We start from the raw sequence: 18,544 nt of genomic DNA on the forward strand, positions 1-18,544 counted from the left end.
GGGGCCGGCGAGGCGGCGCGGGGCCCCGGGCGAGCCGGCTCGCGGCGCCCCAGTCCAGCACGGGCTGCAGACCGTCACCGCCGGAGCGSTAGCCGCGTGCTCAGAAGCGCGTAGGAGGGCACAAGGAGGTTTCTACAGGGCACGGCGGGAAGGAGTAAAGCAACGCTCAAGTGATCAGCGCTGCCAGCAGCAACGAACCAGCGCCGCTTCTCAGCTTAACCCAGCCTTAAAACACCCCCGGCCTCCAAAGAGCTGCTTCTCCCGCCGAGCTTCTCGCCTTCTGCCAACCATCGCCTCCGGCGCCGGCTCGCAAAGCAACCCGCGCCGCGAGCAGAAGGCGAAGCGGGTCGGACAAGGGCGACTTACCTTCGCCCCGACGGCCCCAGGTGACCTCCGAACGACGCCAGCCCTGGCCCAGGCCGCGGTTCGGATCCCGCAGGCGTCGCTGCCTCTCCAGCAGGCCGTACTGCAACGACCAACATGGGAACAAACGGACTCGCCGTGCTTGGCTCGACTAGCAGACCCCCCTCCACGGAGGAGGGCGGAGAAAATAACTTTTGCTCATTTATCGCAACTTTCGTGCCAGCTCGGTCTCCTTTGGCATTCGCAGAGCCCGAGCGGCAGCTGCCGCTCGGGGAAACTCGGTCACCGTGCCGCACGCCTCACCTACGCCATTTCACAGCGCTCCTCGCTGCCGGCCGCGGTACGCGCCTCCCGCTCTCCGCTTGCAAAAGCTTCGATTCCTTTTTAAAATCTTGTTCCTCATGAAGTGAGGGAGGAYGGGGAGAAGCACTACATGAAAAGGTGGGGAGGGAAACCGGTATAACCCAGAAAGAGTTGAAAATCATTTAGAGAGCACTTGGGCTCTTTTCTGCCTACCTCTTCTTCATTAGTCCTGGAAGCAACACAGCTGTCTAATGGCAACTTCAGGCACCCATGGGCCAGCGAAGCGACATTTTCCACACTTAAATAACACTGAGCTGATTTAATTACTGCACTTAATAGTAACAAAAGATGTCTCAATTTAATCTTCAAACGGCCCTCCAAGATCAAAACACAGCTGGCTGGATAACAAGATGGCCTAGGCCAGCAAACAAGTAGGTCCAATTTGTTCAAGAGCTGCATCCACTCCTCAGCATGAAAGGCCAAGAAACACTTGTGCTGCTGCACAAATCAAAGAAAGCAGTCTCCCTCCTCCCCCCTCCCGTCCTGCCCGACTTTTGTTATACAGAAAAAATAAAAAAGGTAGCTGATTCATTGGCAAAGAAATGCAACATGATAAAAGAACAAATGATGATGTTTGCGAGAGAAAGAAAAGAACTAAGAGCCAAGATTTAAGAGGTTTTGTTTTTATAATCCTTCAAGATGATTAAGAATGAAYGAACCAGATTAAAATCACGTGGGGACAAAGGAAGGTCTCTACCTCTTTTGTTTTTCTTTCCATTCTGGACAGAAGGAGACGGCTCATTAAGGAAAGCCCTCAAGACAGGCCTATAGTGAGGAACTCCCAAGTTTTTTTTTTTTTTTTTTTTTTTTTTTTTTTTTTTGAGTGTCTGTTCGCTGTGTTTGGGCGAGAGAAAATCCAGATAAAAATTAACCATTTACTTCTGACATTTTCTAATTACCCATATGAAGTTGTGATTGTTGCTTTTTTGCAAAGCATTCTGAGAAACGTCTCTCTATTCAACAGCTCTTAATTCACATTTCTATTGACTTGACTGTTGGATCTCTCCAGGCACCTTCCAGGAATTTTTAAGTTTTCGCACATTCCATTACAGCTATACACAGAAAAGTTAAAGCCAATCTCTCAGCCACTGCAAAGTTTCTGCAGTCCCCTGAGTAACAGAGAAGCTTAAATAAACTTTCATGTTGGACATAGCATGCAGCTTTCCAAGTTCCAGTTCTGGCTACTGATTCTAACCAGGGCTATACAGCCCACTTTTTGATCTAAATTCTACTAATATTAATTACAAATAAGTTCACAAGAAATCAGTTTGTTGATCTTTGCAGGCTTACTTTGTATCAACACCAGTCTATGGTACACTGTTGCTAAGAGCAAGACGGTTTCTTTCTTTTCCTCAAGTTTTCATGAGTTTTTTCTCTCGACAAAGAACTCTGATTAGGTAACTTGTGTGTTCCAGTTCTGGGGAGAGTGTGCATGTCTTGGGTCATGTTTTGGTGGATTTTAAAAAATTTTACGTATATACATGCATATATATGTTCCTAGCACACACGGAGTTTGCTCCAGTTTTCATGAGACCACTGACAATAATACTTCTTAGTCAGCAGAAGAYGCCAGTAGCCACCCACATTTTGGCTACTGCAYTATGAATTTGGAAGACAGCACAGARATATATTTGCTGCCACTCTGATGACTGTCCTCTATTCTCATTAGACYGAGACACGATAGAGGAAGATGATGCCTAATCTTAATATGATCAGGGTCAAGCAATTCAGTGGTTTGCTCCAGTAAGTTGGCAGGCCTGAAACTCCTATCAGACAACCCTAGRGTCATTTAAGTGGAAGGGACTCCTGGAGGTCATTTAAATGGACGGGACTCCTGGAGGTCACCTAGCTCAATCTCCTGCTCAAAGCACAGCAAACATCTACATCCAGACAGGGTTCCGAGGGCTTTCTCTAGCTGAATCTGCACTCCAATTTTGGGCTAATTCCATCAATGTTCATTTAAATACCTTTTTCTTTTAGTGACTTCAGTTCAAGAAATAAYTGAACTTTTTAAAATATCCCATTTTGCAAGAAGTTGGAGAAGTACACAAGTTAAGAGTTTTTATTTACAATACAACCATTGTACTTTCTGACCTGCGATCAAGGTCACCAGAGAACAGGCCCCTTATGATTCAAAGTAGTTGGGTTGAGACATCTGAATGGTCACAAGAAATAAAAGCCGATCTCTTTGTCCATCGATTTTGTTTAGTATGGGCTGAACCATAGCTTAAAACCACCTTCCCAACCAGTTTTAAGTTCTAGACCAATAACAAGAGGTCTTTAGGAGGCACTTGCTGCTGAAGTTCAAACAAGCGAATGTTCCAAATTTGCTTGTTTGTTTAAGTAAGTGAGAAAGATGGGGTGTGTGTGGGGGGAAACAACAAGCAATTCTCTTAACTAGAATTCACAAGTGCAATCAGCTAGAAAATCCCCCGTCTGTTTGTGAGGAGGGAGTTAAGACTTTTCCAAAGACTGAAAGACAGCTCTGCTCAATGGATAGTAGTATGTACAAAGCACCAAGTGTGAAATCCTGACCCCACTGCTGTCAGCAGTAAAATTCCCATAGATTTCCACAGGGGCAGGATGTTCAAACCTGTTCAGACAATTCATAAAGCATCATTTCAAAGGCACACCTTTCCATGAGATTCCCAAGGGCCTTTTGAGTTTTGACTTAAATGCCTGGATTATTTTTACAACTGCAGTTATGGGTCCTTTGTTCACAGGGAGTTAAGCAATACAAAGAACACAGCAAGAGAACAATGGAGGCATTACCATGCATGATTTGTCTTAAAAAAAATACTCCTTCTTTTCATGAAGTTATAGATCCAATTTCAGTCTTTATTATCACTTTGCCATATGAGAAAGTGGTTCTTAATTTTAATAAAGGAAGGGAGCTTCATATTTCAGCAAGAGCTAAAGAGCTTCCTGTGATACAGGAGGTGGAAGGCTTTTGTTAGCAGCTACTACAGGCTAGATTCACGGAGRAAAAGGGAAATAATCCTTTCCACCCTGAGCAAATAAATCTTTTCTAGGACATACCCTATGGCAGGTGGTTACCCAAAGGCATCTTTTCTGGTTAGAGAACATGAGATCATCTCTGCCTCCTCCGCTTTAAGGTGAAGTGAGAGAATGTGCTAAAAAGCACGTATTACATTTCACTTATCACCAATCCTGGTGTCCAAGCAAGTATTTAAATATACRGTGCACCACTGGATTAATAAAAAAACTTGCCACTAATTTAACTGGTCTGGAGCAAGAGGCATATATTTASCTTCAGAACCTTTTGCTGAAATTTGTGAGTCATTTTCTCGCTTGCCCTTAAAAAGGGATCTRCAGTATATTTAAAGAGATTATCATATAAAACAACTGTATTCTATTTTATGTCAAGAATGACAAGTTTAACCCAATTCACAAAACAAAAAAAGTATTCACACAGGCACGTGTAGCTAACCTTTGAAAAAATARTATTAGAGGCCCACCATTCCCATTTCTTGCTACTGTATACCTTTTAAAATGGAAATTCTAATTGTTTGGTTAGCTGAAGCTTCTGAACTATTTCAGTTTAAAATGCTTTACGGAAATTCCCTTTTCCCTGAAAATGACCAATAGCTCTATTATTTTACAACCTTTCCCCTTAGACCCCATCCACACTAGTGCTGTAGCTGTATTAGCAAAATCCATCTTCAAATGCGGTTTTCACTGGCAAAGAGTAAACATAGCTTCATAAAACAGTTTGTAATATTGTTCCATCTCTGTTCTAGCAAAGGAAATGAAGTTAGCTGCAACCTGAGTATGAGAACCCCACGAGAACACGGCCCACGCAGCAAGCAGGACAAGGATCCAACGCAGCATGCACTAAGCGCATAGAGAGGCAAAGCGAGCGTGGCCCACAAGTCTCTTGGCCTGGATGCCCCAGGTGCCAGGGCAGGCTCCCCGTGCATTTTACAGATCTTTAGTAGTGTTAAGTGGGACAATACATTATTCATTGCATTTCTAGAGTCTGACTCACAGTACAAGGGAAGAGATAACCCTAAGAACCTCAGAGCCAGGTACAGGAGACACTGCTAGTCAAATACTCGTAACTAGAGAATTGGTAAGACATTCCCTGACAAACTTCAAGCCAGAACCAAAAGGAGAAATGGAGAAACCAAAGCAGAAGAGCTGGCTAGCATTTGTATCTCCCACTTCTCCTGCATACTATTGCTCACAAAKGGATTTAACTGTGATGAAGCAAGCTGGAAAATATAGAAGTGAGACACAGCATGTTTTTATGATTCTTTTCATGCAGCTGAATATAAAATCCTTGCCCTTCTTTCTACCTGGGAAAGATGGATGGCCCAAGGAATGTAAAGCCATCCTCCCAGCAGGTGGTCCTGCTCTCGCAGACCGACCTTAATGTTTAATTGTCACAAATCAACTCCAACCTCAACGCTCAGGCTGCTGCTACCCCTTTCCATCTTTAAACTGATCACAACTTGGGATCCTCTCAGGTTACTAAATTCGTTTTTGGACTCATTGYCTAGAAAAAACAAAGAGGCAGCAACACACACCGCTCCCTGCAGCCCATGTAACGCGCTGACATCGCACAAGGAGACCGGGCTAAAAACACGTCAACTCTGTGTGTGTGCGTGCATGTGTGCGCACACGCATGCATCTTATTTTATTTTTTTGTCCAACTGGAATTAATCAGGAACGATAAACGCTGTCTCCTGAAGGCAGCCGTGGGGGGATGAAATATGCCTCTTAAGCTTATCAGCTTGAGCGCCACTGAAGAGAAAGCTGGCTTCTAAGCCTGGGGATAAYGGGCTGTCCTTTCAGGAAGGTATCAGAGGTCTCAGGAGAGGCAGCCAGCACAATGGTGTGACCTTCAGCTAATAAAGCCCACCCTAGAGTCCAAAGAAGCTTGGGGAATATTGACAAAAGTTCATATTTACAACAGCCTGGACTCCTTCCAGATACCACTACCAGTTTAGAGAGCTGCAGTCTCTGTACATACACTCACACAGGCTTTTATTCTGTCTCCTCCTTTCTCTCTTTGTTCCCATGCTGGTTAAAAAAAATAAGTCAGAAAGTGGCAATTCTTCCATTAACAAGGTCCCACCAGCATCTTTTTTAAATGAAAAGTTATTCAAAATTTCAATTTCAACCTCAACACCATCCTCTGCTTGAAGGAGATTCAAGGCCTCTTGCAAGGATTCTCAGTGCGTCATCATGCTCATCAGGAAGAAAGCATATGTGTTTTTGTGGAAAATCTGCTGATGTATTTATAATTCTTTAAACAAAAAGGCAGCCAACATATTGTAAAATGAGAAGTTTTTGTTGGTTTTCTTTTCCCTCCCCCCCTTCTTAAACAAGCGCTGGCAATCAATGCAGTCCCAGTCAGAAATACAAAACCAAAGCTTTTTCAAGCAGAAACTGATCCCCCCCCCAAGTCTGTGCTGTGGTTAGCAAAATGAGGTTTAGCCCACAATTGAAGCGCGTAGGCATGACTGGAATACAAATAATAAATAATATTTTAAAAACTGTTCATGCAGTTAAAAAAAATTTCGAAACAGAAAAATTGTTTGAAGTAAAAGTTTCATTTTTTCCATGTCCTAACGTAATTCCAACACAAACATATAAAAAGAAAGATTTGGAGGAAGTCTGTTTTCAAGGGTAATTTCATTGAAATCAATATTGAATCTCAAAGCATTTAATGGAAATAGCATTTTCTGTGGCAGAACTGTTTTGATCACTTTTCAATCCAGCCATGCCATTCTGCCATTTTCATTTATCTGCCCCATAATTTATCTTTGCCATCCTGAAAACAATCTTGCCGGGATTCAAAAGGGATCAAAAAAAAGTAATTGTTCAGAACATTGCCCACATAATGTCTCCTAAAAGGTGCCTCTGTAGCTTGGCAGTCTCATTTTCCATGACAGTACTCAGTAGGAGTCAGTGTCCTTGAAAACTGAGGACAAAGGCTGGACAGAACATCAATGACCCAAAAGTCTTGCTTTTGTAGTCCCTGCTTTCCAGTAGACAAGAACCTGTTTCCATCAACAGCTACACAGTCACACCAGCCACACCGACAGGACAGGCTCACAGTCAGTTTTCCAAGTTCCTTCAGTTTTGGCCCAAGTATGAAGAGTACCTCTATTCGCCCCATCCTGTTCATGCATACGCACTGTCAAAAGAATTCAAGTGATTGATTATAACTTGGCTGAATTCAAAGTAGTCAAAGTACACATTACTGCTCTGCTTAAAGCTCTCACACAAGCACTGTCATGGGTTGTATCAAGGCTAGTAAGAAATGATATGCACTGGGACATGCACTAGATGGCCCAGGGGATGGGATGAAGAGTCTTCACTTTATGGCCACTGTTTCAAAATCTGGCTGGATTCAACAGACATCCTATCCCTATAATGACTACTCAGTAACCTGCCCAACATCCATCCATACCATAAACCCAGTGAATTTGCAGTCAGGTATCGATTCCTTTGGGACAGAAGCGCTGCTACTGCCTCAGCTGTAGGAGAGTGCTGACCAGCAGCAGAATTAGCTCCCCTCCATCCTCATTCCCCCAAATTGCTCCAGATTACATTGGTACTCCCTCTAGGGGTGAGTCAACAAAATCAGTACGCAGTATTACGCTTAAGCGGTCAAAATACTAAAGAAGAAATATAAACAGGAGGTCTGTGGTGTCATCAGGGAAATGACACCATACGCATCTTGGAAAGATAGCAGCTAATTGATCTGGGGGGAAAMCAGCACAGCACCACAATATTTCACCGGAAGAAGAAAGTTGGAGGAATGAAAGGCATGAGGTTCCTTTGGTGGGAGGCAGCAGCTCTGCTTGGCCGGAGAGCTGAGCAGGACAAAACACCCAGGACCACTCCACCTGGGAGCAAGGGGTGGAAGGGAAGACCTCCAAAGCAGTGTAATGCACAATTTGCTACGGTAAGAGAAGGTGCTACAAAACACTCCCAACCAGCTGCCTGACATAACCAAATCAAACTCGTCTCACCACCCATTACTTCAAAGCTGTGAGCTTATGCCTCCCGCCGCAGCTTTTCGCTGCTAACCTTCAAACAGAATTGTTTTATTTACAACAGTGAGTTCCTACGGAGAAGCTCCAGAAACAGATGTGGCTGGCTGTACTCTTACACCTGGTTTCTGTGACAGAAACCCCCGCTTATCAAGAAATCACAGGACATTGAGCGTTTTCCAGTGACACAGGCAGACATAGGACCTGTTTTCCATCATGGAGGGCAACTAAGTGATCTCTCACTGCCGCCCTTTTCACTTCCAAACCTCCACTGTGCTCAGAGAGTCTTGCTTTCAAGGCATGCTTTTAACACTGACTAACAGAGAGAAAGGCTGACAAAAGCGAGTCTTGCACATCCCCTGCGCACAGACGTCCAGGTTCCTCCACACAGCTGCYGGGACATGGACCTGCCACGGGGCAAGCATGGTCTTGGAGCACTAGAATGAGAAACCYGCATCACCCGGCCGCGTTGTCACATTATATAATGTAACACTTTGTCTTTTTGGAGCTAAGAGAGAAAATAATTCAGGGCTTGGAATTGCTAAGAATTAAGAATTAGTATCAGCCAAGACCAAGATTGGATTTCAGAAGTCCGTTTCCCTCTGAATTTTGTCTTGCTTCCCGTGACATGCACAGACTGAAGATTTTCTCCCGAGCAACCGCTGCCTGACTAAAATACAGCACACCCTTTCCATAAAGTCCTTTGTTAAAACATCTTTGCCATAAAGCTGCAAAACCTTGGCTCCCGAGTACATTAAATCCTTATAAACCTGCCTTCATTTTAACCGTGCAGTATTTCAAGACACAAAGCGCTTCTTCCAAAAGATAGCACTTTAATGAGGAAAGGGGTAAAATATATAAACCAAACCTCATTATAGTATAATTTCTGGGAGACAAGCATGCTGTTATAAAAAGATGCCATAGCAATTGCATTACACATGGCTTGAAGATTTAACACTTTTAAAAAGCCATTGCTACTTTCAGCCACTGGCTTTGTTTTGTTTTGAATATAGCAGGAAACATCCAGAACTACAGGCCCACCGTCAGCTATATTTTTTATATTCTGTAAGTCGTTGCAAATTGTGGATTCAACTCTACTGCGTGCTGACAAAAYGTAATGTGCACCAGACATTAGGAGACTGGCTACAAGTTACTGTTTTATACTTGTACCTTTAAAACCTCTGCACTCTTCAAAGATCTGCTGCTTGAAATACAATAATGTAGCACTGACACAGTAAATTATCCAGAACAGATCCAATTCATAATGGAATTAAAGTGCTTATAATGATAAAGCTTGTTCACAAGTTAACACCAATGTAAAAAAAACCCAAAACAAAACAACAAAAACCTAGAGTACAGTGATGAATACAATGCAGTTTAATACTACTTGCCAGATAAGCCAAGGTAACTGGCACATCAAAGCGCCTGCAACTGGTTTCCAAAAAAAGTTTTTTTTTTTTTTTTTTTTTGAAGTGCAACTTACTTCCCCCCCATGTAAACAAACAACTCTCAACTCTTTCCCCCTCCCTTCCCCCACCAACCAGAAAAACATTACTAGAATAAAGCATTATCTTAAAGAAGAAACTGTCTATCCAAGGAGCATCCCGAGTTACATTGGTCTGGAAGACTTAAAACTAGTTTAATCAAGTAGCCATTATCGATTATATTACTTCCATATTATGTCTTCCAGCTGTAACTGCTGAAATTAAATCTTAGCAAAGATTAAGTATTTAATACAATCAGCAAAGAAAACAGCGAAAAAAAAGACGAATGTAAATGCCACCAGAGAGACAACTGATGAAGGAACAAAAAGACACCCAAACAAAACGAGGCCACCCCAAAACCAACAGCAGCAGAGAAACACACTTCACTACAGCTTTCATGTGAAGCACATATAACATTGATGGTTACTGGTAGTGAAGACACTGTTGGAAAATTAAACCCAAAAGTGACAAAATTGGCAGGTTTTTTTGTGTGTTTCTTGGCACTTACTCTTGGAAATTATGCAAGGAGAGACAGAATTTCAGCAAATATCTTAGTTATTGCCACAGATCTGGATCAACAGCAGGGTGAAAAGCTGACATTGTTACTCATGACTACACCCGGGTTAGGATAATCCTCTCTCTTTAGCTAATAACGTATGTAGCTAATAATAAATGAAATTCTGGACTGAAGGGTACTGATTAATACAAGGTTCAACACTCACTATAYGATTATGATCATGGAGTAGCTCTTCTGACTGTAGTTCTCAGAGAGGACATCTGAAGAGACCATAATGCACAAACACTTTCTCTAAATGCAGAACCAATACCCTAGGCTTTAGGTCCTGTTTCTGATATACTTTTAAAATGCTCATTTCTACTGATGTGACTCTTCTTTCGAAGTTTAAAGTAAAAGGAGAACAGATTCCTCCTCCACAACTCCCTTTTAAGTCACAGGTGGACTCATCCAGCTCTTGCCAACTTTGCCACAGGAAAAGACAGCCAGCTGGATAACCCCGACCAGGATGCCACCGTAAGAATTGTCACAGAACACCTGGCACTAAGGCACCCAGTCTAGCATGTGCCTTCCATTAACACAGCCTTCACACTTACTTTAATACTTTTCTGCTTAGCTCTGCTATTAAATTGCAAGGAAGAAATAACTGCGAGCAAATGTACATGCTACTTTTGTTTTAGAATCTTCCCACTTCCTTCCTTCATAAGAAGATTTGGGGTGCTAGAAACTGGAAGCCTTACCGCAAGCGTATAACGAGACCCTGAGCTAACAGGTTAGCTGACGTGGACATGTTAACAGTGAATTGGCTTGGAGACAGTAAAAGGAAAAAAAAAAAAAGGAGAAAAAAAAAGAGCGAGAGACAGAGAGAGTGAGAGAGACAGAGACAGCAACCAATTCAGCTGCAAGAAATCAAGCTAAATCAGTCCCAAGTGCCCATGTTGGAGAGACTTGAGCTCATACCTTGCTTGTTATCAAGGCACTCCTGATACGAGTCAGCTCCAGTTCCGTTGAGGTCTACAGACAAAACAAAAAGTTTCATTCATATCAAACGTAAATATCACAAGCTTCTCAAATGGCAACCTTGCTGGAGCAGTGTGTTACGTGCAAATAACTCTAGTTCTTTAGAAGGCCATGCCGGTTTTCTGGCATAAACCGTGACTTGTTACAGACAAGCTGCAATAAATGCACACCAACCTGCTGTGGTAAGCCTGCTCTTGTGCTCAACAGCAGGTGCAGGGTGCTGTCCCCCCAGCCTGCCCACGTACCCATGTGCTGGCCAAGGCACAAGGGAGGAGATTAAAAGCTGCAGCTGCTCTGAGCAAGTTCCTCAAGCAAACGAAAGATGGAATACTTTAGTTTCAATCCATCATTACAGTGTCCACTGCAGATCCTATCAAACCATGGGTTTAGACCAACAGATCCCAAACTATGGCCTGGAATAGACTTYTTTGTGGCTCATGGCACTGCTATCCTTTTGGCTTTTTGTGGCTACATCATATTAAAGATCACTAAAAATACAATAACATACTTTCCAAAGATTACTCTTCCGTGGAAGCAATACTGCCCTGTAGTTACCACTAAGATTATTTGATCCAGCAGGAGGAGAGGAGCTAGTCCATGTCATGGAAGTGGGACAGAAGCTGAGACACTTAATAAGTGTGTGTCCCACCCAACGAAGGAACCTGGCAAACTCCAGTCACGACAGCATAACCTGGCTGCCTGCAAACACAGCTGCGGTCACAGAAGTGCTTCTCACAATCAGCATGGATCTCTCCTAGCAGAAACCTTCATCTGCACTGGGGTTCAACTATATTTAATTGGCTTTGTGTAAAAATGGTTTAAATGGAGGTTAGCAGAATCACGTTACAACATGGCTTGGACCTCAAAAGCAAACCGAAGAATGTTCCATCATGGCTTTACTACTGCTTTACAATCCCATTCAACCACAAAGAARTTTGGATGGTCCTTAAGGAAAAGTTATTAAATACATCTGCAAACCCTGGATAAACTAATACTCTCAGATGCTTACATGCACTTTACATACTGCTTTAAGCATGCAGAGTACAGCTGAATCCACATACGATGGCTGCTTACGCACGTCGGGGGTCCTCAGAAAGTGAATGTTTTGTACACCATCCATGCCTCTGCAATGAGGCTGCAAATGATGTTAAACTCAGTTCTGCTGGATAACTGGGCTACTGACCCACTCCATAAGATTACCCATGGCATGATCTCCAGGTGCACTGGAGATGGCACTTCTACTAAAATAACTTTTTCTGAAAGGTGATCAGAGTCATGAAAACAGTCATCACTGCAGGACTCGGAGTTTCTGCCCCATTAGGGCTGAACTGGGCAGACAAGTCAACCACTCCAGCAACACAACTTCAGCCACACCACGCAGAAAATCTGCACAACTGCAATGAGATGATCTCTTTCTAGGCCAAAAGTCTAGAGTATTGTCCACAATAGAAAAGGTACCTGAAAGCAACCCTATTTTTGCACCCACAAGCAGCAGCTAGCCTCCGAGTGTGATGGCTTCCTGCCAATGCACATGTGTGGCCAGCACATTCCCACGCTGGCCATCCTCACCAACAGCTGGTGACRGCTCCTTGCACACATGAAGAGATTCAGATCAGATTTAAGAGGTTTCATGTTCAGGAGTAGCATTTTATGAACAAAAAAGCAAAAATTAAAGTTGCCCACCATTTGTGTTGTGTAAATCCCAGATAATAGATCTTCCTCCTAATCCTAATGAGGCTGTCCTATTAAAATCTTTATTAGCTTTCAGCTTTGCAGATTGCCCAAAGGCTCATCAGTTTCCCTATCTCTCAGTACCAAGATCTGCTTTAACTTTTACAAATAGCTCTAAGATATTTCCCAGCTTATCAGCATTGCCAAGCAGCCTGTCTTATCATTACTATTGCAGATAAAATAAATGAGCTCAGGATGATATGAATAATGGCATTTTCTGTAGGCTGGTTTCCCATTACATTTTCAACAGATTGTAGATTTAAACTTCACCACAAAAGAAAAAAAAATAAAAGGAGGGGGGAAGAGTAGCTTTTTTTTCTTYTCTTTCATTTACCTTCACTGCCTTAGAGCACAGGCTATATTTTTAAGCTCACCTGATGTGAGCCAGTAATTAATTTTGAAAGGGAGCAGAAACACCTTGGTTCTGCCTTCTCTGAAGGCCAAAAGCACAGTTACTTCTGGGATGTTTTTCCAGCTGCTTTTGTTGGAGAGAGGCAAGGGCTGAATTGCACTCTGCCTAATGAAGCCATCTTCATTAGTCTGTTCCCTTCCCTCACAGACTAGGAATACGAGCCGGATTGGGAATTGAAACCACGAGAAGCAACCGAGCTGCATCTGAATTAAAAGCCGAGGCCGCGAAGGTCTCCGACGCCTGCTCCCGGCCGGCRAGCACGAGGCGCCCGCGGCACGGCACGGCACGGAGGTCACCTCCTGGCAACCATTTTCCGCCCGGTCCCTGCAGCCAGCGCTGCAGGGTTAAACGCTCTCCCGTTCCCCAAATTCCTAGCCCTGCCGCTGTACCAAGGTTATCTATTATTGGTAGTGACAGGTGAAAATTAATCTCCTAATTATTTCTTGCTGCGTAATCTGCACTGAAGAAGCAACATAAAAGGATTAGGGTACGCCCGCCGCGGAGGGCTTCGCTGGCGAGCCAATCATCCGCTGCGAGAGGACGTGGGTGTTCGGGAGATTTATGCAGGATTTCCGACCATTTTGGAGGCAGGCTACGCTCTAACTCCACAGCCTACAGCTCTGGAGGGAGGATCTACCTGCAGGCATCTCACCAGCCTAAACATTTTTTACTGTTGACTATTTAGGGAAGAAAATAAGGATTTGCACTTATCAAGTGTTTGTTTTTCTTTTGGTAAACCCAGTTACTGCAGAAACGGCATCCACACACACACTTTTTTCCTCYCCCTACAAACGCACTCCAGTAAAGAATTCAACCCAGCTTGCTTTAATTCAAGATTAAAAGTCTTGTAGCTATCTTCCAGGGCAATTTAACTGTAACGTTTTTCCCACAAGAATATAAACTAGGCTTAGAATTTACTTTTAGAATTAAAAGTAATTTACAAAAAAAACAACTCCCTCATTTTCTATACAAGACATTTCTATCTTTGGCAACAGCGTGAACTGCAGCCTTGCAACGCTGTCTTTATGTGAGCTCGAACTCCCCGCTTACCTCACCACCCACCAGAAAGCAGGGGTTATCGCCACAGCGTTAAAGATGACACCTTTTATTTATCTTAGCCTTTTCAGTGCAACCACATAAGTAAAACAGACACTCTGGAGAACCTGTTTTTTCTGTTTCCAGGCCAATAGCACAATCTCAGTTCAGATTTACAAGAACTGACAATCACGGGGTCACATTTTTGCCAGGTAAAATTACATTAGCTACCTCGCGATACGCTCCTGTGTTGTAACTGCAAGTGTGAGACTGTTAACGCACGGATCTCTACGCGTCAAAAAAAGTCTAGCAGGGGGATGACACAGGGCAGCGATGAAGGCCACCACCTCAACACCACCACCTGCACCCAGGGCAGCGATGAAGGCCACCACCTCAACACCACCATCTGCAACTGAGCTCTTGCAGCACTGTCGGTCACACGTACTCTCAGTATCTTTGACAGTGGCCTTCTCGCCAGGATATGAAAACTTCAGCAGTTCCTTTATGCAAGCTCCTAATGCTTAAATCCAGCACCAGTTTCCATCTGTTGGGAAAGTCAAGGCCTTCCACAAGCTTTRAAAACAACACCTGGGCACCTGTCATCCTGATTTGCACTGAAAACTGTAAGAATCTCCCAGCTTAGTAAACGTGCGGTGAATCACAACAGGCAATCGGCACTAAACTGAGCCACRAAAAACCCCCAAAACCCCCAAACTCCCACACAATTGGGAAGAGAGTAAAACTGTGAGTGCCCTAAGAAATCCAGCCATGCTTCAATAGCTGTAGTGTACCGGAACAGCCACGAGGTGGCACACAAAATACTACAAAATATTATCAATGAAATGCTCTAATAGGAGCCTGGACTTCAAAACAGCCATTGCACCTTTAACTTACTAAAAATAGTTGTAATTGGACAAATCTGCCTCCATTACCAAAGCCACCATTAGGGGTCACTGCGCTACCTCCACTGCTAGGTTCAGCCTAACAGGGACTATAATTTTCAGCAAAATAAGCAAAGCTGAAGCACATTTGTAACTCTGGGGGGGTTGGGGCAGAAGCTGGACAAACCACTCAAAAAATTACTATAATCACTAGTACACAAGTTTTAAATGAGCAACTCAAACTAACCAAATTCCTCACCAGTGACAGGGGTGTTAAGATTTTTCATCTCCTTCCTCTGTTGGTTTTAACACCTTTAAGCCTGTATTTGACGGCAGCTTTGCCAGGTAGCTCGATTTTCAGTTCCTGAAGGTTAAAAGCTCTTTAGATTCTGAACAGTAAAAATGCTGAAGTTGGGAGGGCAGACGCATGGAAACGAATTATTTTTCTGCTGAAAGCAACCACTACTGAAACTGCAAGAATATATTTAAGTGAATTTTTGCAAATGCTCTCTTCTGCAGCTGAAATGCAACAACTCCTTAGGAGATTATAAGGACTCTAAAAAACACATCCAGCTACCTTCGGTTATTAAACTCACAAGATCACATATAAATATTTTTACGTATTTCACATTCACCGGCATAAGGGTAAGATCATCTGTGTTTACACCAGTGAGGTTGGAGATTTTCTTTTGAACTGGTTCCATCTTTCAATAGATAAACAGAAATAATTTAATGAAGCCAACAACAGGAGCCTAAGCCTTCAATGTTTTGTCTTTGGCATTAAACACATAAGGAAATTAATGACTACCAGCTCTTATTTTGTGAAAGTTTTAATCTCACGGTTACCTAATTCCTCACACTGTAATTATCAGAACAAAGGAAATGTGTCCACACGCAAAGCACCCACCTCCTAATATACCAGTATTACTTTTAAGAAGCCTATTTTTCAGTACGATATTTTGTTTATGGAAGTCTGAAATTCTTATCCATAGGCATTTCCCAAAAATGCTCCATCACTAACCTCATTATGTGATACAGAAATTCTCCCAAGGGATATTATGCAATGGAAATTCCTCCTTCCTCTCCCTAAGGAGTATATTTCTCATTACATCTCCTAGTAATTGATCAGTCTAGGAAATCGTTTCTGGTAAAACCATACGTTTTTTATTTTTTTTCTAAACCTAGTTCACAATTTCTATCTTTATTCACAAGGATAAAAGACTGCTAAACCCCCAAAATTTCCATTTCCGATGCATAACACCGGCTCAAACATGCTATTAAGTGAGGAGCAGTGCATTCTTGTACCTGCCTGCCTTCAGATCTTGCAAATTCAGGCAGTCATTAAAATTAACCAGCCTGCATTTCCTATTCTGACCATACAAATGATTTTACTTGACTGAATCTCCTATGATCGTTTTTTAAAAGTCTGCTTCCTATTCAAATATACCTGGACGCTATAATCCTTGGTTATCACAAATCATTCAACACAAGGACACTGGAAGTCAAAAAAAAAAAATTTAAGGCATAAAATGACGTACACAGCAGTGCTTTCAAATGCACCGTACAACACAGACGAGCCCACTGAAGAACGCAGCCCTTTCGGTGCCACTTTTGTCAACACACATGCACACCACTAAACATCTTGCAGTTCTTAGTTTAAAAAGCACCAACAGAACTAGCAGCCTTTACCAAAAGTTAATACTTCAAATCTCAATTTTCCTGCAAAATCAGAGCAAAATAAATACCAACTGCTACTAGATATCTACAGTCTATCTGTGGAATTCAAAGCATGCTCCGATCCTTCTTTAAACTTGAAAATACGCGAGCCRCTTCTGACGCCGTTGTATTTACCTAAAACAGGCCACAAGTTCCAATATACGACTGCATGTCCCGATAGTGAACGAGCAAAACGTATCTTGGTGTTACTCTATCCTGCTGCTTGTTTATCAGAGTGCATCAGTCTATTCCATAAACAAGGCTTAAGGTTTCACTCAGAATAACCCGAATAAATCCAAATAAAATGAAAAATCATCCCATTCTTGTAAAAAAACCAAAAAATAAAATAGAATGAGAGACACACTAAATAAAATACTGCCTTCTTTATCCTGTAACATTATTCACCCCTGGAAAAGAAAGCCAGGMGGCACAAGCTACTACCTTTCCACTTTCACTTAGGGTGTTTTTAGAAAAATGTTGTCACTAAAGAAAAAAAAAAAATCAACAGAGCATTCCAAGTCTGCCGCTTGGAGGAAGTTAATGCTGTGTGTAGAAATCAAGCTGCTCGTCCTTTTAAGTCTGCATGCGAGGAAAATCGGATTTATACATAAACATAAACCTCTGAAGTAAATTCTGATCAGGGATGACCAGAGATTTTACTCTCTAGAAATAAGAATAGGAAGATTCTGTTTTCTTGTAATACCTCCGCAGCCTTTTCCAGCCGAGCTAGGTTTCCTTTCAAGAACTGATAATGGAAGTAAATAATTCCAGTTTCTACCGTACGCAGCAGCCTGGTTAAGGACAATCTCCAAGACTCAAAGCAATCATTCAGAACAGTAACTTACATAACAAGAAATTATCTTTGCTACAAAATTAGGTTAAAAGGACCTTAGATAYTGTAATGTTACAAAAAAAAAAAAAAATCAGGACATGCACAGAAAAAGATTAGCTAGCAAGCAGCCTCATGAGATAAATACGCAACTCGAAGAAGATTTTACAAGCCTAAAAAACGTTTTCAATTCCAGAATTCCAGAGAGACGTGCGAGCATTTGCCATTTAGAAAGGTCTCTCCTCCCTTCCTTCTCCCCTCGCCTTATTTCCGAGCTCTTTTATTTTCCAAATCATCTTTAGTTAACCAGTGACCTGGAAATCTTCTCTCACCCCCCCTCCCGCCGCTTTCAAATTTGTCACTTCTAAACACACAAGGTTTAATTTCTTAATTGGATTAAATATTTCGCCGCGGGAGCAGCGGGCGCAGCGGCAGCCGCGCGCTCCGGGCGGCCCCGCGACTTGCGGGCTCAGCCCGGCGCCGGGACCCGGAAAAACCCCCGAAACACCCCAAAACCGAGAGGAAAAAACGAAAACAAAACCGAAACTCTTRGAACTTGTTGCTGCGTGCGGCCGGGCGGGCTCGGCCTGGCGCCGCAGGGGTTAACCACCCGCTAACTTCGCTCGCGTTTCCCCCCGCCGGGCAGCGGGGACCGGCGCCGCCGCCGCCCGCAGCCCGGCCCGGCCCGGCTCGGCTCGGCCCGGGGAGCGGCCCCGCCCGCGCCACGCTGTCAGACACCCGCTATTCGGGCTTGCTTTGGGGGGGTTATTATTATTATTATTTAGGTTTTTTTCCTCCTCCTTCCCCTTACACTGGGGGCGGGAGGGTGCAAAGCGCGGTGTGGCTGCACTGGCGGAATGTGCGAAAGACGGTGAAACACTGGCTGCCTCGGGAGAAAGGGAAGAGAAAGGAAGAAGGGAAAAAAGACGAGAAAGAGAAGGCCAGGCAGCGGGGAGGGCTTTCCCCTCGCCCTCCGCGGAGAAGGGCGCCCCGCGCCCGCTGCCCCGCCGCGGCCGCGCATCCCCGACGGGCGCGGGGAGCCGCCGCCGCCTTCCCGCAAGCGAAGCGGGATTTTCCTCTTTTGCGGGGTGGGGGGGAACAAAACGGCGCGGCCGGAAAATTCACCCCCGCGCCGATCGCTCCGAAACGCGGGCGCAGCACACGGACG

The 18,544-nt window shown here is 43.6% G+C and overlaps 1 protein-coding gene across 15 annotated transcripts in view; it reads right to left on the minus strand.

The window, feature by feature from the left end:
* FBRSL1 (fibrosin like 1) overlaps positions 1–18,544 on the minus strand; it is a 549,095-nt gene that overhangs the window by 90,580 nt on the left and 439,971 nt on the right. For 12 of the 15 annotated variants that reach the window (XM_085307916.1, XM_085307915.1, XM_085307913.1 and 9 more), the window contains one exon: positions 10,713–10,766. The exons of the other annotated variants lie outside the window; for them this stretch is intronic. In XM_085307916.1, the coding sequence (XP_085164042.1) occupies positions 10,713–10,766 (54 nt within the window). The remainder of the gene's footprint in view (positions 1–10,712; positions 10,767–18,544) is intronic. 15 annotated transcript variants of the gene reach the window in all.

Source organism: Rhea americana, unplaced genomic scaffold (genome assembly GCF_003343005.1).
Source record: "Rhea americana isolate MKP2758 unplaced genomic scaffold, rheAme1 scaffold_268, whole genome shotgun sequence".
Lineage (NCBI taxonomy): Eukaryota > Metazoa > Chordata > Aves > Rheiformes > Rheidae > Rhea > Rhea americana.